This window comes from Pseudophryne corroboree, chromosome 11 (assembly GCF_028390025.1).
Source record: "Pseudophryne corroboree isolate aPseCor3 chromosome 11, aPseCor3.hap2, whole genome shotgun sequence".
In the NCBI taxonomy this organism is placed as follows: domain Eukaryota; kingdom Metazoa; phylum Chordata; class Amphibia; order Anura; family Myobatrachidae; genus Pseudophryne; species Pseudophryne corroboree.
Genome location: NC_086454.1, coordinates 310,131,066 through 310,157,313, shown reverse-complemented (window position 1 = coordinate 310,157,313; position 26,248 = coordinate 310,131,066). Strand labels below are relative to the sequence as shown.

General features: G+C 46.8%; 1 protein-coding gene across 2 annotated transcripts in view; it reads right to left on the bottom strand.

Annotated features, from left to right (window-relative positions):
• Nucleotides 1-26,248, bottom strand: part of SLC9A5 (solute carrier family 9 member A5) — a 362,632-nt gene that overhangs the window by 139,969 nt on the left and 196,415 nt on the right. For both annotated transcript variants that reach the window (XM_063945599.1, XM_063945598.1), the window contains exon 7: nt 11,597-11,799. In XM_063945599.1, the coding sequence (XP_063801669.1) occupies nt 11,597-11,799 (203 nt within the window). The remainder of the gene's footprint in view (nt 1-11,596; nt 11,800-26,248) is intronic.

Here is a 26,248-nt window from a genome sequence, read left to right as displayed (position 1 = left end):
AAAACCAAGCCTAGCTGACACGTGAATTAATCCTTTAAAAACAAAATTACAGAATGTAGCAGAAAGGGATTTAATACAACAGCAACTCACAATGCTTACTGAATGAAAATAATTATAACAAATTGACATACAGATCTATCAATGCAGTTTCTCATAGCAGAGATATGGCATTCATTCTACTAAACATGGTATATTTTTCGCATATATACATATGAAACATGATTACATTTTATTGATTCCTTGAGGAGATACATTATGCCTAGGTAGGCAAGCATATCTAATTAGTACAGGTGTGTTATTGTTACTTTCAGCAGTAATACATTTATGCAAACATCTTCACAAACATATTACAAGACGCAGTGCTTGGATCAATTATGATTACTATAAGGCAGTGGTTTCCAAACTTTTTTAAATCACGGCGCCCTAGAATATCAGAATTTTTTTCACGGCACCCCTAGGCCAAAAATTTCTTATTGAGAAATTTAGAAAGAAATATTACATTAAGTAGATCGCGTTTATAGGTCATCCTTAGGGTCAGTTATATGGTGAGGGACAAGATTTGCTTCTGTTTGGCCACATATTTTATGACTGGCAGCCACCAGCACTGGTTTTGCCTATTATATTGACCATGAATAATTTGAACTGGTCCTGGACCACCAACCCGGGGCACCCCTGCAAGTGTCCCGAGGCACCCCAGGGAGCCACGGCACACAGTTTGGGAACCTCTGCTATAAGGAATACATAATAAACTTGGACTGACAAAATATAGTTTCTTCTAGCAAAATTAATTGTATTCAATTACTTAGGACTTGTGGAGCTTTTTAAATAGCCCATACAAAAAAATAGATGACTGCCTTTCTGGGTGTGGTTCGTTTTATCGACAGTGTCTAGGTCGACAATGTTTAGGTCGACCACTATAGGTCGACAGTCACTAGGTCGACATGGATGGAAGGTCGACAGGGTTTCTAGGTCGACATGTGCTAGGTCGACAGGTCTAAAGGCCGACATGAGGATTTTTTTTTTTTTGGTGTCGTTTTCTTCGTAAAGTGATTGGGATCCCAAATTAGTGCACCGCGTCCGCTCGCCATGCTTCGGGCATGGTGCCTTCGCTCCGCTACCGCTTCGCTCGGCACACTTTACCGTTCCAATCGTAGTCCACGTGGATCGTTAAGTATAAAAAAATCCAAAAAAAAATAAAAAATGTGAAAAACTCATGTCGACCTTTAGACCTGTCGACCTAGCACATGTCGACCTAGAAACCCTGTCGGCATTCCATCCATGTCGACCTAGTGACTGTCGACCTATAGTGGTCGACCTAAACATTGTCGACCTAGACACTGTCGACCTAGACACTGTCGATCTTCAGACCGGATCCCGCCTTTCTATGACATCGGGCAGAATACAGCCAGGTGACATAAAGTAGGCTTCTGAAGCATACTGTAGCTGTAGCCTTTAAAAAATACATTAACCCTTTGTTTGCTTACAAACAATGCTTTGCTGGAAACTGTGGCCACATTAATATACTATTTTCCTAATTATGCCGATTAGGCTATAATCATAATATCCAGTATGAGTATTGAGCATTTTTTGTTACGTTTTTACTTATGGGATTATAAGCACCCTACACATTTATCTAACAAAAAATAGTAACCCTTTTAATCTGATCACAACAATTTGGGGATGGAAGGAAGGCAACAGGTTTGGTATGTTTGTTCGACAATGACGCTGTTGTCAGACAAAACGTTGACAGCGCTATGCCGACAGGCAGGTGTCAAAGCAGTAGTAATGTTATTTAAAGCTTTGGAATTGTGTTGGCGTTATAACTTTAAACATGATGTTTTAGCATCATGTATAAAGTGAGTGTCGATGCGGTTTAAATAACATTACAAGCATACAGTGGGGGGATAAGGGTACCGGCGACCAATGCTGTGTGAATGTACTGAATTCTAAGATTTATAAGCCAAAAAATATAAAATGTGAACAAACAGTTTAATAGCACATATAAGTAAAATACATAAAATTTCCAGAGAAAGAAATTAAAATAACTCAGGTAAAAAATTAGGTAAAAAAATTATAAAGGTAAGGACTTAGCTTTTAAAATAGGCAAGGGGGTCACTGCAGGGAGCCCAACGCGTTTCGTCACACCAGACATCAGAACCAGGCCCAAGGTAGTAGGGATCACAGTTACATGTAACTGTGATCCCTACTACCTTGGGCCTGGTTCTGATGAAATGTCCTGATTGTTTTTATGTCAAATATTTGTAAATGTTTTTAATTGGTTACATGATGAATGATGTCATCACATACCCAGAGTAAATACTGCTAGGGCTATAAATAGGCATGCAATCTCACTCTGTCCCTACCCCTTGAAGAAGTCTGGTGTGACGAAACGCGTTGGGCTCCCTGCAGTGACCCCCTTGCCTATTTTAAAAGCTAAGTCCTTACCTTTATAATTTTTTTACCTAATTTTTTACCTGAGTTATTTTAATTTCTTTCTCTGGAAATTTTATGTATTTTACTTATATGTGCTATTAAACTGTTTGTTCAAATTTTATATTTTTTGGCTTATAAATCTTAGAATTCAGTACATTCACACAGCGTTGGTCGCCGGTACCCTTATCCCCCCACTGTATATTTCTCTGGCAGCACTGTACTAGCTTTGCAACCTTAAGGGGTGGCAGACACCTATAACAAGGATTGTTGTGATTTTAGTATCTTTTAGCTATTTTTTTATTCCAGTCGTTTATTACTGAGATCATACCCCACAAGTGGCGCTGTATCATCCTTTGCAACATTACAAGCATGTCGGCATTGTAACGTCGACATTACACTGTCGACAGCATAAGGGTCGACTATTTAACTTCCCCCGTGATAATATTTTTATGGCGTAAGCAGCCAGGGGACATGTAGCATTTCTTATTTCTGAACTTCCCTTAATGTCATTTTCCATAGCTTTGAAGTCATGAACACAGAGAACATATAACTTTCCTTTGGGATGCTGTGAACCAGGAATGAACTCAATCGCCGTCAAACCTTCCATGTGAGGGTAGTTTGTCTGCAGATTTTATTTTTTGCAAAAGTAAAATTGTTTGCAATTTTAAGGTATATTATTGAAATAAGTGGTTGGAAGACGGACAAGGAGAGACAAACCTTCCTCTTGACAATCCATACTCCACCTAACTATTTGATCTAATGTTAGTACAGTTCTGTGATTATGCGTAGACTACCTGTAGGGAAAGGCAGTAAATGCAAGCCACCCAACACTAGAGCCATATAAGGTGTCTTGTAACAAAGTATTATTAATCTCCAGGCAAGGTGTTACTGTCTAACCCACAGTGATAAAAGATTATTTTAGGAAAGAGCCTGTGCAGGAATATGGAAGACGCAGTGCCATAAACTAAATGTTAAAGCATGCCCTATGGGCCTGATTCAGAAATGGGCACAGTTCACATCCCTGCTGCATCTTGACAATTGCGTACAACGAAGCATATGCAAAACGAGTCCTGCTCATCACACTCACCATCGGAGATGTAAGCAATCATGGACCCTAAGGCTCTGCAGACAAATAAGTAATGCAGGTGCCCCCACAGATAAGGGTCAGGATGATCCAACCTGGCAGAGGTCAAGGCAGGTGGCAGACAAGAGGAGTCAGAGACTATGTTTAAGTCACAGCGAGTGGCAGATAAGGGTCAGAGACTAGGTTAAGGTCAGAGTAGGTTCCAGATAAGAAGGGTCAGAACTAGAAAGAGTCCAGAGTAAGTAGCAAATAATAAAGGTCAGAGACTAGCCTGAGGTCAGGGCAGGTGGCAGATAAGGGTCAGAGACTAAGCTTAGGTCAGGCAGGTGGTAAGCAATAGAATCCAGTCCAATATTCATGCAGAGGTAGGGAAAAAGATGAAAGAATGGTCTAAGAAATCCAGGGACAACCTCCATAAAGCATGGCATACTATACTTGTAAATGGGCAGTGAGCGCACTTATGAAGGCTTAGGCAGCCAATACTGATGTCAGTAGACAAGTTGCTGGGATGTTATTTTTGGTCTGTTGAATTGGCATCTCTAAACATTGTCCCATATCATAGTTACAGTACCTACTTTTATGTCTCCTCTCTGGTAGAAGCCCGGAGAGGAAACACTGCTAGCCAATTTGGGAGGCGGGCTGACACGCCATTAAGCCCTGCCTCCACCAATGACGTGAATTGTGCTACTAAGCCCCGCCTCCTCCATATGGCCATTGCAATGAGGGTGGTTTTTGCCACATCCTCCTGCTTCTTTTGTGGGTGCAGGGGACTACCCAAAAAATTGTATACCCTTATATCTGATGTTATGTAAACCCCAATATGTCACGCTCTGCTGCAGTTGAGGATGTGACGACTGATAATTGACTGAGGGAGCAGCTTTCGGCAAAGGAAGGAAACGAGGTGGCTAAATGTAGTTCTTACTCATAGATTGAAGACTTAGGCCCAAAGATGAAGAGGGGTAGGCAATGAGGACAATGACTGAGAATGATACACTGAAGAAAGATTAATTCAGTTTTACTGAGACCTCAATCGTACACAACGACTAGGAGATAAGTCCGAGTGAATTCTGAAGGACAAAATGTTCATGGCTTATAAACGATGCTGAAGAATACTGAATGAAGAAGTGACTTGTGATTTGTACACAATTTTGAAGAACACTGAAGGAAGAGATGACTTGCGATTTGTAAACAATGCTGAAGAACACTGAATGAAGAGATGACTTGTGATTTGTAAACACTGCTGGAGAACACTGAATGAGGTGATGACTTGTGATTTGTAAACTATGCTGAACAACACTGAATGAGGTGATGACTTGTGATTTGTAAATGATGCTGAAGGAAGGATCGCTGAGACTACAGTCAGCAAACGGAGACGCTCTACCAGATAGGTGACCCAGCGGTTAAACCACAAGGGCAGGTGGACTGAGAGCAAAGGACTGCAATAACAGAATTGACCACCGGGCGGCCACAACAGAACCAGGATACCAGGGGTTAACCTGGGAGCGCAGAGCTTGAGCACCTTACAGCAGCAAGTAACTTGATGCACTGGCACCATAGCTAAGCATCAACCCCCTTTTATAAGGGAAGACTGCACCAGATTGGCTGGACGTGAGCTTGGATACCCATTGGCTTGGGTTGGTCTCCAAATGGCGACTCTCTGCACAGAGGGCACATGTGGAAGCAGCACACAGCCACTATCACTAGCCTCAGCCTCTCAGACGCCGCACTTCAGCAACAGGACACTTGGAACCAGACACCTCCGGCTGCCATGCTCCGCTCCCTAGGACCCGGACCCCGGCCTCCAGATGCCCGGCAGCGGCACCGGAGGACCTCACTGCCACAGCTCCTATCTGCCGCAGCCACACCAGCCAGCTAACAGGAAGGTCGCAGGGACCAGAACCAGAGCGAAGACTCCGGATGCTGACATAATAGGTATAGTCAATGTCCTGATTGTCCTTACTTAGTTGAAATAAAAAGGACAATAAATATAACGATTACAGTGCTATAAGAAGGATCAGAAGAGCTTCTGCTCCCTATAGTCTGTGTGGAGATATCAGCACATAATTAACAAGACATGAAATGTATCTTGAGTGATTGTGTAATATTATTCCCTTGCAAAAAACTATCCAGACATTTCTATAGCCCATGACAGTTACCACAGACGGCAGCAACAACGTTTAATATGCAATGCCGGGATTTATCAGCATAAAACATATTGTGTTACCAGCTGACACACGGAATTTCAGAAACTTGTTGTTGCTATGGACAACGATAGATGTGAGATTATTTGCAGTGAGAACAGACTCTGTGTGGCGCAATGACTATGAGTTGTCACATTAAAGTTACACTTCTCTCCCAGGAGGATGACACAGAGATGCAGGTTACAAGCAAAGTAAAAAGGGGACACCCAGCCATCACTTACTTACATGTATTACTGACACCTACAGCCCTGACACACGAATAGTCTGTGGATATATGGTTTCAATTTAAATCAATACCTGCAAACTCTGATCTTACCATATAGTATTACAGAGGTAGGCAGCCTGTGGCGCTCCAGCTGCTGTGGAACTACACATACCAGCATACCCTGCCACAGATTCAGCATGCCAAAATAGAAAACCGTGGCAGGGTATGCTGAAATGTGTAGTTCCACAGCAGCTGGAGGGCCACACGTTACCTACCCCTGCAGTAGTGATGACGGAGTACACTTATATAAAACAGAATGACAGGAGCGCTTAAATGTATAAAATGAATTAATAAAAATAATAAAAGATTTTTTGCAAACACCTGTGAAAAGAAAAAATGGTTAATGAGCAATGTTTACAGCACTTTCGTGCTAATGTGAGAAGTCCTGTGCGGGAGTCCTTTTTATAAATGCCGGCACTTTGGTCCGTACTGCGGCTGCAGTGGGAAAGTCTAACTAACTATCCCTAGTGCTGCCTACCTTTCAGTCACGTCCAGACTGTGCTTCTTTCTTGCGGATCGCGTCCTGCCGGCTGGTCCCGATGCTGGTACACGCGCTCCCGTCTTCACACCCGTTTGGCGCAGGCGGGATGACGTCAGGGCTTCACTCACTGATTCTTTTCCAACGCGTTTCGGACTTGCTGGTCCTTAATCCTGGCTGAACTGCAGCCGCAGTACGGACCAAAGTGCCGGCATTTATAAAAAGGACTCCCGCACAGGACTTCTCACATTAGCACGAAAGTGCTGTAAACATTGCTCATTAACCATTTTTTCTTATCACAGGTGTTTGCAAAAAATCTTTTATTATTTTTATTAATTCATTTTATACATTTAAGCGCTCCTGTCATTCTGTTTTATTGTTACTATTTCTTAAAGGAGCAGCTCCACAATACTTCCAAAGCGCGGGTTATCCATCACACCTATTGCGGAGTACACTTATATGGCCGATGCCACTGAAAGATATGAAAAATCTTGTTCATTAATGAATGAGATATCGTTCCGATCTTTCAGTGAGTATGCACCAACGATTAACTATGCGCGGCCCTGCGCTCGTTCCTCATTGGTGCCGGCTCATTTAAACCTACAAGCCAACGTGGACAATCTCGTCCATATTAGCATGCAGTGTTATGGAGCCGTGTGACGAAGTTTCTTCACTCTCCCCGTCACCATCCTCCACCCCCTGCGCGATGCCGTGTCGGCCGTCGGGCCCCTTGGCGGCACATCGCGTTGTGTGTAGGGCCCATTAGTGTAGTATGACAATAGGACAGAGGTTCACAAACGCAGTCCTCAAGGCACCTCAACGGGCTAGGTTTTAAGAATATCTGTGCTTGGCCACAGGTGACTTAATTAGCACCTCAGTCAATCTGATTTATCCATCTGTGCTGAGCCATGGATATACCTAAACCCTGGATTGTTGGGGTGCCTTGAGGACCGCGTTTGAGAACCAAAGCAATAGAACGATCTCCATTGACTATTGCATATACCATATATCAGAGGTTCTCAAAGGTGGTCCTCAAGGCACCCAACGATCCAGGTTTTAGGTATATCCATGGCTCAGCAGAGATGGTTAAGTCAAACTAACTGTGGTGCTACTTAAGGGCCTAATTCAGCATAGGTTGTAGTTGTGCGATTTTACACTAACATGTAGGGGGACGGCCAGCCTGCTAAAATGCGAACGGATCGCTAAACAGCGATGCGCTCAGATGATGAGCGTTGTCCCCTACCTTCACAGTCTAGCTGCGTAGGCAGACGGAGGGCCGCCATCTTTTGGGTCGTGTGATGTCACACCGCCACCACGACCCGCCCTACGAAAAGGTTTTCCGGGTGGCGCCCCCCAAATAGTGCATTGACGCCCACAAAATGTTGCGTTGATGCCCCATCACTGCCCTCAGCAGGACTTAGACCGCGTTCTGAAGAAAACGCAGTTTAAAACCTCACGCATGTGCGTACTGGGCGTACAAACATGCGCTGAAATTGCTTCATAGCAATTTCAGCACCGTTGCGTACCAAGCTGAATCGCGCCCTAAGTCACCTGTGGCCAAGCATGGATAAACTTAAAACCTGTTCTGCTAGGGTGCCTTGAGGATTGTGTTTGAGAACCTTTGCCATATACTGTAGATACACAGTTATATACAACATTGGGGGTAATTCCAAGTTGATCGCAGCAGGAAATTTTTTAGCGGTTGGGCAAAACCATGTGCACTACAGGGGCGGCAGATATAACATGTGCAGAGAGAGAGAGAGATTTGGGTGGGTTATTTTGTTTCTGTGCAGGGTAAAAACTGGCTGCTTTATTTTTACACTGCAAATTAGATTGCAGATTGAACTCACCACACCCAAATCTAACTCTCTCTGCACATGTTACATCTGCCTCCCCTGCCGTGCACATGGTTTTGCCCAACTGCTAACAAAATTCCTGCTACGATCAACTTGGAATTACCCCCATAGTCAGGTCTTGTAAATGTAAGATTCAATTTATTTTTTAGACCTACATTTAATTTTTAGTTGAAATGACCATTTAAAACCTGACTACGCCACATTCTAAGACTGCACCTTCTGCAAAATCAGTCAATAAAACACTCAGCATAATTAGCTACAATACAGTAATCTTCTGATCGACACTAATTAAGGATTTTTCATCTGACTTTTTGAAACATAAGCACTACAAATGACAAGCTTCACATAGACTTATTCAGTGCGTACTCTCAGCAGGACGGAGAGGTTTAACCAACCAAAACGGAATTCTTCCTCTCCTGCAGAGCATCACCTCTACTTTCTGTACCAATGAGCTGCAGACTATTAGTCTCCTGACCTCTTGGCAGAACTGCTTCTGTTTTACAAGGAGCAGTTACAAAGCTAAAGGTAATAAGAATATCACATATGGAGAAAGAAAAATAATATCTCCAATACTGGAACCTTCCTTCTGCTGCAACAACTGTTCTGGAGGGACAGCAGATGGCGCTATATCATAAGTTGTTATTGCGTAGCCTCTCATTGTAGTGACAGTCTACTCTCTTAGAATCTTTATTGTAAATGGTCCTTGTCATGTTATGAAATGTTACACACTCTGGTGACAGTAAAGTATACCTACCTACTGTACTCCTACTGTACTCTCCCAGTATGTCTGAGAGACACATGAATTTCGGGGGGACCCTACGGACACCAAGAAGAGCAGTTCAACTTCTCGCATGCTGCCCATTTCCCAGCATGAAATATAGTGACTGCACAATCTTTCCCTGCATTGATGCTTTAACACAGAAGCGCAGTCTGCAACGTGTTCCATTTTCCCCGCAATTCTCAGAACCTGTCGCCTTACTATTAATAGAATAATGCATTTGTGCAGCAGCGGAACAAACGCCAGAGGGGTTGGACAGGGGAACTGGGGCAGTCCACTATGCGGGCCCCAAATCTGCTCTTCTGAAACCCTGAGTGAGTCCTTACTGCATAAGCACATCTCAACAAGATGAGAGCAAGGCCTCCCCCCATCACTGCACCCTCCCACCATGAAATGAACAGTGGGGCCCGGTAACCACTGTATTAGCATATTACTAAACAAATAGTCCCTCTGCTTATATGATATGAATATATTCTATTCCTGTCCCGCGGCACACAATAAATGAGTCTTGGAGTAGTCTTCCATATAGAATTTTGCTCAGAGGTCTCACGATACAATACATTTATTGTCATTATCAAACAAAAGTTGACAACGAAATTCAATTTGTACAACACACCAAACTATGATGAAAAAAAAAAAATTGGACATAGGTATAAAAGAGCGCACAATAACACACATTAGAGATGACACATTATTCACAATGAGTGTTTGGCATGCGCACGGCAGGTCAGTAGGTTTTGTCGGTGCGTGGGAATCTATAGCAACGTCAGGATGGGATACGGTCAAGATCCCGCCGGACGGAATCCCAGCGGTCAGAATACTGACACCGGAATCCCGACCGGCACAATCCCAACATAAATTAGTGTGCCATGCGTGGCGAGTGCAGTGAGGCCGCAAGGGGCTGCGTTGCGCTCGCCCCCCTGTCGGGATTGTGCCGGTCGGGATTCCGGTGTCGGGATTCCGACCGCCGGGATCCCGTCCGGCGGGATCTCGAACTGCTCCCATCAGGATAATAAAACAAGTCTACAGTAATCTTATTCCAGATTTCCCTCTCAGTGTCTTTGTGACAATGAAAGTTAAATGTCCACAGTCTGCTCTGCAATCACGTGTTGTCACGGGCGACAGCAAGGGGAGCAGCCTTGTGATACAATACCGCGTGAGGCCGCGCAATTACCAAAAATGCAGCAGTTTAATTCAAAAGCTCATACCAGATGTTCCGGGTGTTGAGATAACACCTGTACACATATGTCATGGTATGATACAGGTGTAGGGCTCCAAGCCTATGGGAAGCATTGGATTTGTCACATGTTGTGGGTCTAGCACTAATAAATCACTCATAGGGTTTTTCTTTAGGTTTGATAGCAATTGAGCAAAACCATGTTTACTGCAGGGTTGTGGGTTGATAGATAGACAGTGTCCAGTTAGACAGTCAATAGACAGACACCATATGTTAGACAGACATTAGGTCAACAGGGTCAAAAGGTACAAAATTTCGACAGGGTCAAAAGGTCAACACGAAAATGGTCGACACAAAAAAAGGTAGACACCATGTTTTTTTGCATTTTTGTGGTTTGTGTGGATAGTTTTGTTATCTGGGACCCCAAATTGTAGAAAGGCATACCCTCGCCACAAGGTTTATAACCCACTCTATGCCGACATGGATTGAGAAGGTATGAAATAGTCCAAAAACATGTAAAATGTAAAAAAAAAGTGTCTATCTTTTTTATGTCGATCATTTTCATGTTGACATTTTTGACCCCGTCGACCTAATGTCTGTCTAACATATGGTGTCTATCTATTGACTGTCTAACTGGACACTGTCTATCTATCAACCGGATACCGCACTGCAGGTGGGGTAGATGTAACATGTGCAGAGAGAGTTCGATTTAGGTGGGGCGTGTTCAAACTGAAATCTAAATTGCAGTGTAAAAATAAAGCAGCCAGTATTAACACTACACAGAAACAAAATAACCCACCCAACTCTAACTCTCTCTGCACATGTTATACCCCCCCTCCCCCTCCACACACACACGCACACACACACACATGCCAGTTCTCCCAGCAAAGTACTATTACTAGGAGGGAATTCAGTAAGCTTGACAGGTCAAAAGGAAAGTCCCTTTATTGACAATATTTCCAGGTTTGGAGACAGTCTAGAGCAGGCCTGGCCAACCTGTGGCTCTCCAGCTGTTGTAAAACTACAAGTCCCATCATGCCTTTCCACAGTTTTGCTATTAGGGAATGCTAAAACTGTGGCAGGGCATGCTGGGATGTGTAGTTTCACAACATCTGGAGAGCCACAGGTTGGCCAGGCCTGGTCTAGAGCTAAACTGATCACCCGGGATAATAGTAAGTACTCATTAGCCAGAGGTAACTCCTGGGGGCAAGTAGAAGAGGCTGTAATACTGACAGGGAAGGGGTTAAAGGTGACATGTCAGAGGGAATAGTGGTAAAAGCGGGGATATCAAACTGTATACAGAATCAAAGGTGTAATGACTAACCTGGAACATTACAGTGAAGAACACCACCACTATTGTGGTGGCCACAAAGTAATCTTTCGCCTTGACTTTCTTTCCGTCCAGCAGGATCACCAGTGCAAAAGCAACTGCCCCACGCAGGCCACCGTAAGACATCACAACCTGGTCTATCCGGTCCAGTGGGAGGAGTCTAAAATGATTTAAAACACAAGTCTGCAGCACGACACCTAGAACATAAAACAAGTCTATTTAACACCTGTCATCGGTTTTATTCATGTACCACAAGATTTCTTTATGCTTTTCTATACAGTACGTCACAAACGCCGTAAAACTACAGAGACCTCTCCCCACTACTCACCTTTATACTGATTTCATTTTCTAGATATGAACATCTTAAGGCAGTGATTTCCCAGAGACATGCCAGTTTTTAATAATAATAATAATTTTATTTATATAGCGCTCTTTCTCCAATAGGACTTACGACGCTTAACAGATCCATAGCATAATATAGTACAGAAAGTAATAAAGTACAGAAAAGCTTTTTATAAAATACAGAAGCATGTAGATACTAAACGGACATTGGGGGTAATTCCAAGTTGATCGCAGCAGGAAATCTTTTAGCAGTTGGGCAAAACCATGTGCAGTGCAGGGGAGGCAGATATAACATGTGCAGAGACAGTTAGATTTGGGTGTGGTGAGTTCAATCTGCAATCTAAATTGCAGTGTAAAAATAAAGCAGCCAGTATTTACCCTGCACAGAAACAAAATAACCCACCCAAATCTAACTCTCTCTGCAAATGTTATATCTGCCCCCCCTGCAGTGCACATGGTTTTGACCAACTGCTAAAAAATTTCCTGCTGCGATCAACTTGGAATTACCCCCTATGGAAATGCTTGAGTAAGCAGGAAAGTCTTGAGTCTACTTCTGAAGGATTCTATAGTTGGGGCCTCTCGCACTGTGCGGGGAACTGAGTTCCATAGAGTCGGAGCTACATGACTAAAAGCTCCACCCCCAGATGAATTATGGGAGATTCTAGGTACTGCTAATAGTCCTTCATCTACAGATCGCAGTAATCGAGTGGGGCAGTATGGAGTCAGAAGCTGCTTCAGGTACCTTGGGCCTTGGTCATGTAATGCTTTGAAACTCAGTAAGCCAATCTTGAAGATGATTCGCCTTCTTACAGGCAGCCAGTGAAGGGAGTAGAGTATGGGTGTTATGTGGCTAGAACGGGGCTGGTTGGTTAACAGCCTGGCAGCTGTGTTTTGCACCAGCTGTAAGCGCTGCAATTCTTTTGCTGGGAGAATAAGATAGAGGGCATTACAGTAGTCTAATCGAGATGATACAAATGCATGGATGACTTTTGGCAGATCTTCTGAGGGAATTAAGTGCTTGATTCTGGCTATGTTCCTCAGGTGAAAGAATGAGGATTTGATTGTGGCTGATATCTGATGTTTAAGTGTCAAGCCACCATCCAGGACAACACCAAGATTCCGCACACGATCAGTGGTTTGTAATTCTGAATCCCCGAGTGTAAGTCCAGTTGGTTGGCTATGCTGCAGTCTTGTCCTTTGATATTGCGGTCCTATCATGAGGGCCTCTGTTTTATCCGGGTTCAGTCGCAGCCAACTACGACTGAACCCTGACCCTCTCCATGAGGGAGAAATTGCTCTGTTCCTGGACTTTCCTGGTAATGTATGATTGCCATCACCTGTGGTGAGCTAGGTAATTGATAAGAAAGGTGTTTCACCACAGGTGATGGCAATCATATATTACCAGGAAAGTCCAGGAACAGAGCATTTTCTCCCTCATGGAGAGGGTCAGGTAGGCACGTATGGTTTTACAGCTTTGTCTCGGGAAGTCTGACTCCCAGACACAAACTATCAATGCCCCCAGTTTCCAACTGTGATGAAATGTGATCAAGGGCCTGATTCAGTAAGGATAGCTAATTAGCAGAATTTGCGATCCTTTGGAGCGCATGCTGGGGATGCTCATCACTAGGGAAGCCCACCCTGCATTCTGACCGGAGCCGCCCCCCTTCAACAAGCAGAAATTGCAGAGCGTTTTATTATATCTCTACTGTCGCACAGACACGCTGCTGTCATTGGGAGCGCTGATGTCTCTCCTGTCTGTCACACAGACATGCTGCTGTCACTGGGAGTGCTGATATCTCTCCTGTCTGTCACACAGACACACTGCTGTCACTGGGAGCGGATATCTCTCCTGTCTGTCACACAGACACGCTGCTGTCACTGGGAGCGCTGATATCTCTCCTGTCTGTCACACAGACACACTGCTGTCACTGGGAGGGCTGATATCTCTCCTGTCTGTCACACAGACACGCTGCTGTCATTGAGAGCGCTGATATCTCTCCTGTCTGTCACACAGACACACTACTGTCACTGGGAGCGCTGATATCTCTCCTGTCTGTCACACAGACACACTGCTGTCACTGGGAGCTGATGTCTCTCCTGTCTGTCACACAGACACGCTGCTGTCACTGGGAGCGCTGATATCTCTCCTGTCTGTCACACAGACACGCTGCTGTCACTGGGAGCGCTGATATCTCTCCTGTCTGTCACACAGACACGCTGCTGTCACTGGGAGCGCTGATATCTCTCCTGCCTGTCACACAGACACGCTGCTGTCACTGGGAGCTGATATCTCTCCTGTCTGTCACACAGACACACTGCTGTCACTGGGAGCGCTGATATCTCTCCTGTCTGTCACACAGACACGCTGCTGTCACTGGGAGCGCTGATATCTCTCCTGTCTGTCACACAGACACGCTGCTGTCACTGGGAGCTGATATCTCTCCTGTCTGTCACACAGACACACTGCTGTCACTGGGAGCGCTGATATCTCTCCTGTCTGTCACACAGACACGCTGCTGTCACTGGGAGCTGATATCTCTCCTGTCTGTCACACAGACACGCTGCTGTCACTGGGAGCGCTATCTCTCCTGTCTGTCACACAGACACGCTGCTGTCACTGGGAGCTGATGTCTCTCCTGTCTGTCACACAGACACGCTGCTGTCACTGGGAGCTGATGTCTCTCCTGCCTGTCACACAGACAAGCTGTTGTCACTGGGAGCGCTGATATCTCTCCTGTCTGTCACACAGACACGCTGCAGTCATTGGGAGCGCTGATATCTCTCCTGTCTGTCACACAGACACACTGCTGTCACTGGGAGCGCTGATATCTCTCCTGTCTGTCACACAGACACGCTGCTGTCACTGGGAGCGCTGATGTCTCTCCTGTCTGTCACACAGACACGCCGCTGTCACTGGGAGCGCTGATATCTCTCCTGTCTGTCACACAGACACGCTGCTGTCACTGGGAGCGCTGATATCTCTCCTGTCTGTCACACAGACATGCTGCGGTCATTGGGAGCGGATATCTCTCCTGCCTGTCACACAGACACGCTGCTGTCATTGGGAGCGCCGATGTCTCTCCTGTCTGTCACACAGACACGCTGCTGTCATTGGGAGCGCTGATATCTCTCCTGTCTGTCACACAGACACGCTGCTGTCACTGGGAGCGCTGATGTCTCTCCTGTCTGTCACACAGACACGCCGCTGTCACTGGGAGCGGATATCTCTCCTGTCTGTCACACAGACACGCTGCTGTCACTGGGAGCGCTGATATCTCTCCTGTCTGTCACACAGACACGCTGCTGTCACTGGGAGCGCTGATATCTCTCCTGTCTGTCACACAGACATGCTGCTGTCACTGGGAGCTGATATCTCTCCTGTCTGTCACACAGACATGCTGCTGTCATTGGGAGCGCTGATATCTCTCCTGTCTGTCACACAGGGCCACTTTATGGTAGGCATGGAGCAGAGCCGAATAGAATATTGAAATAGTACAATTTTGGGTATTAGAAAATAGTTCACGAACGGGTGTGTCCCGAAGCATCGGGGGCAGCCGCAACTTGAGTCTGACAAGCGTGGCGAAGTTGTAAATATCGATAAAAATAAAAGGTAGGAATATTATAATCCTCCTGGAATTGTTGGAAAGTCTTAAATATACCCATGTGATATAATTGTCCAAGAGACTGTACCCCATGACGGTGCCAGACCTCCCTAACCTGTAATGAAGCAAGCTCATTAAGGGTACGCTATGGGTATGCTAGGGGGGTTTCCGGGTCCCAACCCTCTCCCTGTAACAATCTATGCGTCTGTTTTCAAACTAGAATTGCCTGTTTGATAACTGGAAGTTGGTGAAGTGACACATTGTCCCTCAGCAGTAGTTGTATTGGGGAACAGTTTTAGTCTGTTTCATAAAGAATTTGGGAAATCAATTCAACCCTATCAGGATCATGTAACCATTTACTGATTGTGCCGCTAGGTAATACAGACTGAATTTAGGGAGGGCTAGGCCCCCAGAGTCACGCGGGCGTGTGAGGGTGTCCAATTTTATTCTGACCCGACGACTAGACCATACAATAGATGAAAGAGGGCCATCAATTTTCCTAATTTTCCTAAAGGTTTTAATGGGCGATAGACAGGGGAGTGTTGCAGCGCATATAGCAATTTAGGCAGGGCGACCATTTTCACTAGATTAATTCTATCCATTACAGTAAGAGGTAAAGTCCCCCACACCGCAATACGGGAATGCAAATAATCCATATGAGGTTTTATATTTAGGGAGAAATATTGAGAGGGAGTGTTTGTGACCCAGACAGAGCCGGCCTTAGGCATAGGCAAACTAGGCAATTGCCTAGGGCATTTTGTATGCTTAGGGGCACCAGCAGCTTCTGCTGATTAAAATGATATGCGGCATGCCTATATTCTGTGTGTGACTGCGGCTGTATGTGCATACAAAATGCTACGTTGCAGTGTAGTCCTGGAAACCACTGTAATGTAGCATTTCATATGCAGATACAGCAGCAGTCACACACAGAATATAGGCATGCTGCATATCATTTTAATCAGCAGAAGCTGCATGTGCATCCTAGCCACATAGTAATGCAAATAAGATGCATTTTTATAGACAAAAGGCACCCGACATTAGCAGAGCTACCAGCTGACTCATGCCATCATCTCCTGCAGAACTAGCGGCGGTGCTAGGGGGCACCAGCCAAAATCTTGCCTAGGGCATCATATTGGTTAGGCCCGGCTCTGGACCCAGACACCCATATACTTAAATGAGTCTACCCAGCGAAGAGGGAGGGCCATGAGAGGGGCACTAGGACAAGCACCACAAAAGGGCAGGATACAAGACTTATCCCAATTGATGGACAAACCAGAGTACCCGCCACAGGTGTCAATAATACGCAACATGTATGGCATGGTATTACAATAGTCTGATATAAACAATAGGATATCATCCGTGTATAGAGCAATTTTATCCGTGACGTGGCCCACCTGGAACCCCCCACCCGTGAGTCAGAACGCACTAGACATGCTAATGGCTCCACTGCCAAGGCAAAAAGGATAGGGGATAACGGGCAGCCCTGCCTTGTACCCCTCGCCAGGGGGAAGGCAGAGGAAATGTAACCATTTACCAAGACCCTGGCTGAGGGGGTTGAATACAGTCATTTGACCCACTGTATAAAGCGTGGTCATATGCCGAAGCGGGCCATAGACCCCCACGAGAACGCCCACTCCACTGAATCAAAAGCTTTAGCAGCATCAAGAGATACTATAACAGAAGTGTCTGCGTTCTCGCGAGGGCCCTGTAGATGCGTAAATAAACGCCTTAAATTAGTTAGAGTGGACCGCCCCGGCACGAAACCAGTCTGATCTATATGAATAATTTGAGTTATAACAGAATTTAACCTAAGTTCCAGGACCTTTGCCAAGATCTTGACGTTGCTAGATAGTAGCGAGATAGGTCTATACTAGAGATGTGCGGGTTCAGTTTTACTCGTATTTACTCGGGTCTCACAGATTTTTCTTATTGGCTATCCAAAACACGCGACATCCGTGAGCCAATAAGATGCCGTTTTGAGACCCGAGTAAATCCGAGTAAAACCGAACCCGCTCATCTCTAGTCTATAAGAGGCCGCTTTCTCTGGGTCTTTATCTGGTTTTAAAAGCACTATTATCAAAACCTCTGTCACAGAAGCAGACAGTGAACCAAATTCCAATAAGTCACTGAACAGAGTAAGCAGTTTGGGCCCATAAAAGTCTATATGCTTCTTACAGAGCTCAATAGGTATTCCGTCTAGCCCCGGTGCCTTGCCTCCAGGAAACGTTTCAATAGCCGTATCAATCTCCGTCAATGACAAAGGGGAATCTAGGAATCGGGCCTCTATTTCAGGGGTTTTCACATATGTTACATTATCATCCCCGCGTAGGGCAAGTACAGTGTTAGAAGTTTTATCTGTCGCCGCTAAATGCGCCAGATAAGTACCAAGTCTGTCGCCTGTAGCATAGTATGTATGTTGGGCATACAGTAAACGGTATTTGGCTTTATCAGACAATCTCTCCAGTTAGACTGTGCAAGTAACCAGGCTTCTTTAGATGACACCCGTCCATCATGTAAATATTTTAATTCTAGGGACCTGCATGAAGCCTCAAGCTCCAGTTCTTGGCGTTTATAACCAGCCTTCAAAGTGGCAACCTCTCTAATTAAAGAACCACGTATAAATGCGTCCCATAGGATTGTCGGACCAGCAGTACCACCGTTCAGCTCCAGGAACTCCCGCCATGCAAGTTCAAGCTCTGCTCCAGTGCCCATCTGTGAAAGCCAAAATGAGTTACATTTTGCCCCCTGATGCCCCCGGTATCCAAATCCAACAGTATCGGTGAGTGGTCCGAGATACCTCTAGTGGTATACTGGACATTAACAATTTTAGGGAGCAAGCATTGTGAGACCAGGGCCAAATCAATTCTAGAAAAGGCTGAGTAAGTGGGTGAAAAGCATAAGAATTGGCGTGCAGCTGGATGCCTCGCCCTCCAGACATCTACCAAACCCATACCCTCCACTAACAGTGCAAAACTACCCGGACGTGGACGGGACACAGTAACATTGGTGCTAAATCTATCCACAGTTGGGTCCATAACATTACTGAAATCTCCAGCGCAGATAGTGGGAATATTGGGATAGAGCGCCATAAAATCAGCAGCTTTGCGCAGAATCTCTGGAGAATATGGTGGACGGAATATATATACGGCTAGTAACAATATAGACATAGAATTTATCTGACATTTGAGAAAAATATATCTGCCCCACTGATCCACCTGAATCTGATCAAGAACAAACGGGACAGACCTGCGCACCAAAATTGAGACGCCTCTGGAATGAGAGGTATTTGTGGAGTGGTATGACCACCCCACCCATGGCTTCCTGAGAGACAAAACTTTGGCTCCCTCCAGGTGCGTCTACATAAGGCAAATAATATCTGCTGAATATTGCTTGATTTGCCTGATCACCAGGGCCCTTTTAATTTTGTCATTTTAGCCCCGTACGTTCCAGGACAAAATTTTAAAATTAAGCGATGCCATAATATATAATAGTATGAGGTGTCAAATCCTTCCATAATGTCGTTTTGAGTCCAAATAAATAAAAAAATTAACCAATCAAAAAAGGCTAGACCAAACATGTCACAACAGCAATGCTTAAAAAACATCGAACAGAACCCTCTACCCCCCCTCATATAACCTCCCACCCTGTATACCTGCCCGAACTGTGGCATATCTAATTCAAAATAACCTCCCACGAACTAGAAAACTTGCAAAGAGGACAAAAAAATACAGTGACCAGAGGCCTGTCATTTCCCCACTGCCATGCCCCGCCCCCCTGGGATCAGCAACCTCTCAACACTTAAGTATTCAGGGGCCCAATATTAAGTGTAGCATTTACCACATTAACTGTGGAATCAATATTATCCCTGAAAAAGAAGGAAAGTTACATAACATCAATGCAACAATTTCTCCACATCTATACTTATCTACATATTTATATCAGCCCGGACAGCGGACAGTAGTAGTAATCAGTCATTTGCCAGAGCGCGCCTTGCCGGGAAATGCCGTTCAAGCCGCGCCGCCGCTTCACGTGGGGTCAAAAAGAATTTTGTCTCTCAATCTGCAACCACTCTCATTTTGAAGGAAAAAACATAGCATAAGGGATACGGAGGTCTTGGAGACGTCTCTTAATTGGAAGGAATTGGGCTCTCTCCTTCTGAATATCAACCGCAAAATCAGGAAAAAACGATATTCGGGTACCATTCCACTTAAGTGGGCCTTTGGTACGTGCCAGTGTAAGAACCATATCCCGATCTTTGTAATGAAGGAATTTCGCTATACATGTATGGGGAGGAGCCCCTGGTGGTAGCGGCCGCATAGGGACTCTACGTGCACGTTCCACTGCAAAATGTAATGTAAAAGCATCTGTCCCGAAAAAAATCTTTAAGCCACTTCTCCAGAAATTGTTCAGGTGCATCACCCTCTTCCTTCTCAGGCAGGCCCACAAAACGGACGTTATTTCTCCTCAGACGACCCTCCATATCAGTTAACTTTTTCTGCACCTCCATCATCTGGGATTCAAGAGCAGTTGTGCATCGGCCAAGCGGAGCCACAGTATCCTCAACGGTAGAAATGCGGGTCTCCGCCTCCCCCACTCTCCCTCTAACTCGTTGCAGATCCTGATGAATTTTAGATAGCTCCGTTTGCACTTGAGTTATCTTCTCGGCTAGTCTGCTTTCACTGGCATGAACTGCATCCAGGACTCTTTGGATTGCATCCTCTGAAGCATCAGCAGGACCGGAGCTAGTACTCGCAGCTGTAGAAGGGGGAGAGGAACCACCTCGAGACTCCTCCGCTCTCTTGTTTTGTGCAGGAGGGTTTCTAGCGAATTTTTCCAGCTTGGCCGCGGCCGCAGTCTGCTGGGTTTTCCCCATATTTATTAGTATTCTATATATTCACGCCTAGAGGGAGCTTCAGTACTGACTTATAAATGTATAGCAGAGCAAACAGAGAGACTTCTAGGCACACTATGGGGGTCATTCCGATTTGATCGCACGTAGCAACTTTTTGCTGCTCGTGAGATCAACTAGACGCCGCCTATGGGGGAGTGTATTTCTGCATAGCAGGGCGGCGAACGCTTGTGCAGCCCTGCTATGCTAAAAAAGTTTCCTGTAAAAGAAGACCAGGGTAAGAGTTACTTACCCTGTGCGATCGATCCAGCGATGCAGGTCCCGGAATTGACGTCAGACATCCGCCCTCCAAACGCATGGACACGCCTGCGTTGGACTCACCACTTCCCGAAAACGGTGAGTTGCCGCCCGGTTCCGCCTTCTCCTGTCAATCTTCTTGTAGTCGCCGCTGCGACCGCTTTCTTTGGTAGCGGCATCGCTGCCTGGCGACAGACGTCGCTGGGCAATGACGCGCCTGCGCAATGCTGCCGTCGCGCATGCGCAGTTCCGCACCGATCGCACGGCTGTGAAGAAGCGCAGCGTGCGATCGGGTCAGAATGACCCCCTATATTTACATATGCAGAATTCCACACTGCCGGAGTAATAAGTTGAAAATCTCGTGCAATATAGAAGAGTCAGTATTTTATCAACAAATCAGGGAAGACACGAATGGTGGGCATATAGCCTCCAGCTGAATATATATAATGATAGGAGAAAAAGTCACAGCATTAAATTCCAGATAGGTAAACTGCAGCAGGGAAGCCCTTGCACAGGCAATACTGCACAACATAAAGATCCAGAGAGGTGAAATGTTTTCCCTCACCTCCTGAGCATTCCAATTAGTGCAGGAGAGAAATAAGGAGAAAAGAGGGGGGGGGGGCTCTGTGCTGTTTGGCTCACCACCCAATTTCAGAGGCACATTGGGGCCACCTAATAGAGAATCACCCCCTACTTTAGAATTGTACCTGCAGGCTGGAGGAGGAAGTCCCAATGTAGGAGCTTCAGCAGTGGTGATTAAAGGCTGCAGCTGAAGACTACAGGGAGGTATGCTGGCGCCGTCTCCCCTCTCAGTGCTCCTATGTGTGCTTGCAGGAGATCCGGGACGGCAGGAGAAGACAGCATGGCGTCAGGCAGCAGGCTCCCAGCCCGACCGCCCAGGCCCCGTCCCCAATCGTAGCCGGCCGGAAGTAGTGCGGCGCAGCCAGGGCCACCCGCGGCCGGAGCACAGAGGACTGGAGCCGGAGCAGGGAGGACTGGAGTAGCGGTTCAGGGCAGCAGCAAGAGGTCGGGTCCGCCTTCTCTCCTCCGTACAGTCCCTCACGTCAGCTTTGCAGTGGATGCAGAGACAGCGCCGCACAAGAGCCCGCCGCCATGGGTATGGCGTCCCACGTGGCGCGGCACTCATCAGACCAGAGCAGTCCCGCTGGGTCAAACTCGCAATTTCAGAGGCTGTCCAGGCCAGACGTGCTCCGGTAGGTTCACCCCACCGTTGGGTAGTTGTGGGTCACCTTTTAGACCCCAGGGGGGACCTGCAGGATATTTGCCAGGAGATTCAGGCAGGAGAGCTGAGTGCCTTACATGCTACTCCATGCCTATCATAGCCAGGCCCCCGGGAGCGCTGATATCTGTCCTGCCTGTCACACAGGCACGCTGCTATCATTGGGAGGGCTGATGTCTCTCCTGCCTGTCACACAGACACACTGCTGTCATTGGGAGCGCTGATATCTGTCCTGCCTGTCACACAGTCACACTGCTGTCATTGGGAGCTGATGTCTCTCCTGGCTGTCACACAGACACACTGCTGTCACTGGGAGCGCTGATGTCTCTCCTGTCACCCAGACACGCTGCTGTCATTGGGAGCGCTGATATCTGTCCTGCCTGTCACACAGACACGCTGCTGTCACTGGGAGGGCTGATGTCTCTTCTGTCTGTCACACAGACACGCTGCTGTCATTGGGAGCTGATGTCTCTCCTGTCTGTCACACAGACACACTGCTGTCTGTCACGATCCAGGTAATTCCTTATCAGTATTTACCTTCCAAATGCCTCCTGAGACTGTCCCAGTGTTCCAAGCCTGGATTCCATCTGCACTGTCTGCATGCAGCATGCTGCATCTCATTGTCTCAAAACTCTTCACTGTGATTCTGGCAGCTTCATGGTTAAAGCTCACATGCAAGTTACAAACAATCTTTCCCTCCAAAAGCAAACATGGGCGCAGCCATGTTTGCTTTCATCACATGTTGCTTTTCAGCCTATCAGCTGCACTCTGGTTTCTACCTAATTACCCAGCAGCTGCACTCTAGACTCTGCTTAATCAGCCAGCCAATCCCTGTTTCCCAGCTGGTATAAATATCTTGTTCCTGGGCTGGAAAGATGTCAGTGCTTCAATTGTCTTCAGTGATTCCTGTGTGCAGTTCTCCCATGGACTTTCTCTGCAGTACAGCCTGACTCTGCAGTGTCTCAACATTGCACCCTGTGACTGGCAGTTACCCGAAACCGGCTTCCAGCTTCTAGCTTCCAGCGGTGGTCTGCCCTGCCAGTAACCATCGGTGTTCCGCCATCGATCCCAAGTCACCATCGGTGTTCCACCATCGATCCCAAGTCACCATCGGTGTTCCACCATCGATCCCAAGTCACCATCGGTGTTCCGCCATCGATCCCAAGTCACCATCGGTGTTCCGCCATCGATCCCAAGTCTCCATCGGTGTTCCGCCATCGATCCCAAGTCTCCATCGTTGTTCCGCCATCGATCCCAAGTCTCCATCGGTGTTCCGCCATCAATCCCCAGTAACCATAGGTGTTCCGCCATCGATCCCAAAGTAACCATCGGTGTTCCATCATCGATTCCAAGTCACCATCGGTGTTCCGTCATCGATTCCAAGTCACCATCGGTGTTCCGTCATCGATCCCAAGTATTTCTCTGAACTGTGTTTCCTATTACCAGTACCAAGTCATCAGTATTCCTCTGAACTGTGTTTAACAAAACCTTTGAACTTTACCTTTTTGTCGTGGTCACGCCTTCGGGCATTTGTTCTAAAGGTTCCCTGCATGTCCAAGAACCCTGTACTGCCTCCCAGGTACACATATACCTCAGCCCCTACAACTGAGGCTTCCCCCTGGTCAGCACCAGCCCTCAGTTGTGACAGTAAGCACTGAACCAAATGGATCCGGCCGGAGACCAGGTCCAAGCGACCAGGGCGATGCAAGAACTTGCAGCCTGCCTTGAACGTCAGGGGGCTACACGGGGCCATGTGATTCGCTGTCTCCAGGACCTCTCCTCTCGGCTGGATGGAATACACGTAACCCTCCGTGGTTCAGGGGCGTCCAGTGTGCCGACTGCAGTACCTTTGGTGGTATCCCCACCCACCATTCCCGTTTCTGCTCCTTGTCTCCATTTACAGACACCTGCCAAGTTTGATGGTTCCCCAAAAGCCTGTCAGGGTTTCCTAAATCAGTGTGAGATATATTTCGAGTTACAGCCTGGCAGTTTCCCAACTGACCGCACAAAGGTTGCTTACATCATCTCCCTCCTCAGTGGCTCCGCCCTCGATTGGGCATCACCTCTATGGGAGAAGTCTGATGCCCTGCTCTCTTCATATGCAGACTTCGTGGCAACCTTCAGGTGTATCTTTGATGAACCAGGTTGTGTGACCTCAGCCTCCTCTGATATCCTCCGGCTACGTCAGGGGACACAAACAGTCGGTAAATATCTGGTACAGTACCAGATCCTAGTGTCCGAACTTTCCTCAGCCCAAGGAAGGGCGTCTGTGTCTACAGCCCAAGAAGGGGCGTCTGTGTCTACAGCCCAAGAAGGGGCGTCTGTGTCTACAGCCCAAGAAGGGACGTCTGTGTCTACAGCCCAAGAAGGGGCGTTCGTTTCTGCAACCCCAGGAGGGGTATCCAATGTTCAAGCTCTAGTAGGGGCATATGAGTCTTCTCAAAAAGGAGTTTCTGATCTGTCAACCCCAGGGGGGGTGCTGGAGAAAACAACCCTGAGAGAGGTGTCTGATTCGTCAACCCCAGGAGGGGTCACCAAAGTTTCAGCCCCAAGGGAAGTATCCAGAGCCAAGTTCCCAGATGGAAATTTTTGTGCTACAGATGCAGTTATGAACTCCTGTTTGCCGTCTTCAGAGAGCACCACCCTGTTGGCATCCAGCATGGACCATGTCCAGGATGGTCTAACTGAACACTCAGATACCACTCATTCCGGTTCTAACCGGATTCTGACTCCTTCAGTTCCAGCTGATTCGAATGTCAATCCAAAGACTCCTCCGGTCCCAGCCGGTTCAAGCTTTTCCGGACCCAATCCGGTCCCATCCGTCTGTCCGGATCAGCCTCCTTCGGTTCCAGCCGACTCCAGTACCTTCGGATCTAATGCTGCCCTATCCGTCGGTCTAAAGTGTCCGCCGGTCTCAGCCGGTTCAAGTTTGTCTGGACTCAATCTGGTCTCGTCCATAGGTCCAGTACAGTCTCCTCTGGTTCCAGCCAGTTCAAGTTCATCAGGATTCAATCTAGATCCTTCCGTTTGTTCAGGTAAAGAATTTATAAGAAGTGTCCTGGGGCCACTCCTAAAGGAGGGGGTGCTGTCACGATCCAGGTAATTCCTTATCAGTATTTACCTTCCAAATGCCTCCTGAGACTGTCCCAGTGTTCCAAGCCTGGATTCCATCTGCACTGTCTGCATGCAGCACGCTGCATCTCATTGTCTCAAAACTCTTCACTGTGATTCTGGCAGCTTCATGGTTAAAGCTCACATGCAAGTTACAAACAATCTTTCCCTCCAAAAGCAAACATGGGCGCAGCCATGTTTGCTTTCATCACATGTTGCTTATCAGCCTATCAGCTGCACTCTGGTTTCTACCTAATTACCCAGCAGCTGCACTCTAGACTCTGCTTAATCAGCCAGCCAATCCCTGTTTCCCAGCTGGTATAAATATCTTGTTCCTGGGCTGGAAAGATGTCAGTGCTTCAATTGTCTTCAGTGATTCCTGTGTGCAGTTCTCCCATGGACTTTCTCTGCAGTACAGCCTGACTCTGCAGTGTCTCAACATTGCACCCTGTGACTGGCAGTTACCCGAAACCGGCTTCCAGCTTCTAGCTTCCAGCGGTGGTCTGCCCTGCCAGTAACCATCGGTGTTCCGCCATCGATCCCAAGTAACCATCGGTGTTCCGCCATCGATCCCAAGTCACCATCGGTGTTCCGCCATCGATCCCAAGTCACCATCGGTGTTCCGCCATCGATCCCAAGTCACCATCGGTGTTCCGCCATCGATCCCAAGTCTCCATCGGTGTTCCGCCATCGATCCCAAGTCTCCATCTGTGTTCCGCCATCGATCCCAAGTCTCCATCGGTGTTCCGCCATCAATCCCCAGTAACCATAGGTGTTCCGCCATCGATCCCAAAGTAACCATCGGTGTTCCATCATCGATTCCAAGTCACCATCGGTGTTCCGCCATCGATCCCAAGTCTCCATCGGTGTTCCGCCATCGATCCCAAGTCTCCATCGGTGTTCCGCCATCAATCCCCAGTAACCATAGGTGTTCCGCCATCGATCCCAAGTCTCCATCGGTGTTCCGCCATCGATCCCCAGTAACCATCGGTGTTCCGCCATCGATCCCCAGTAACCATAGGTGTTCCGCCATCGATCCCAAAGTAACCATCGGTGTTCCGTCATCGATTCCAAGTCGCCATCGGTGTTCCGTCATCGATCCCAAGTATTTCTCTGAACTGTGTTTCCTATTACCAGTACCAAGTCATCAGTATTCCTCTGAACTGTGTTTAATAAAACCTTTGAACTTTACCTTTTTGTCGTGG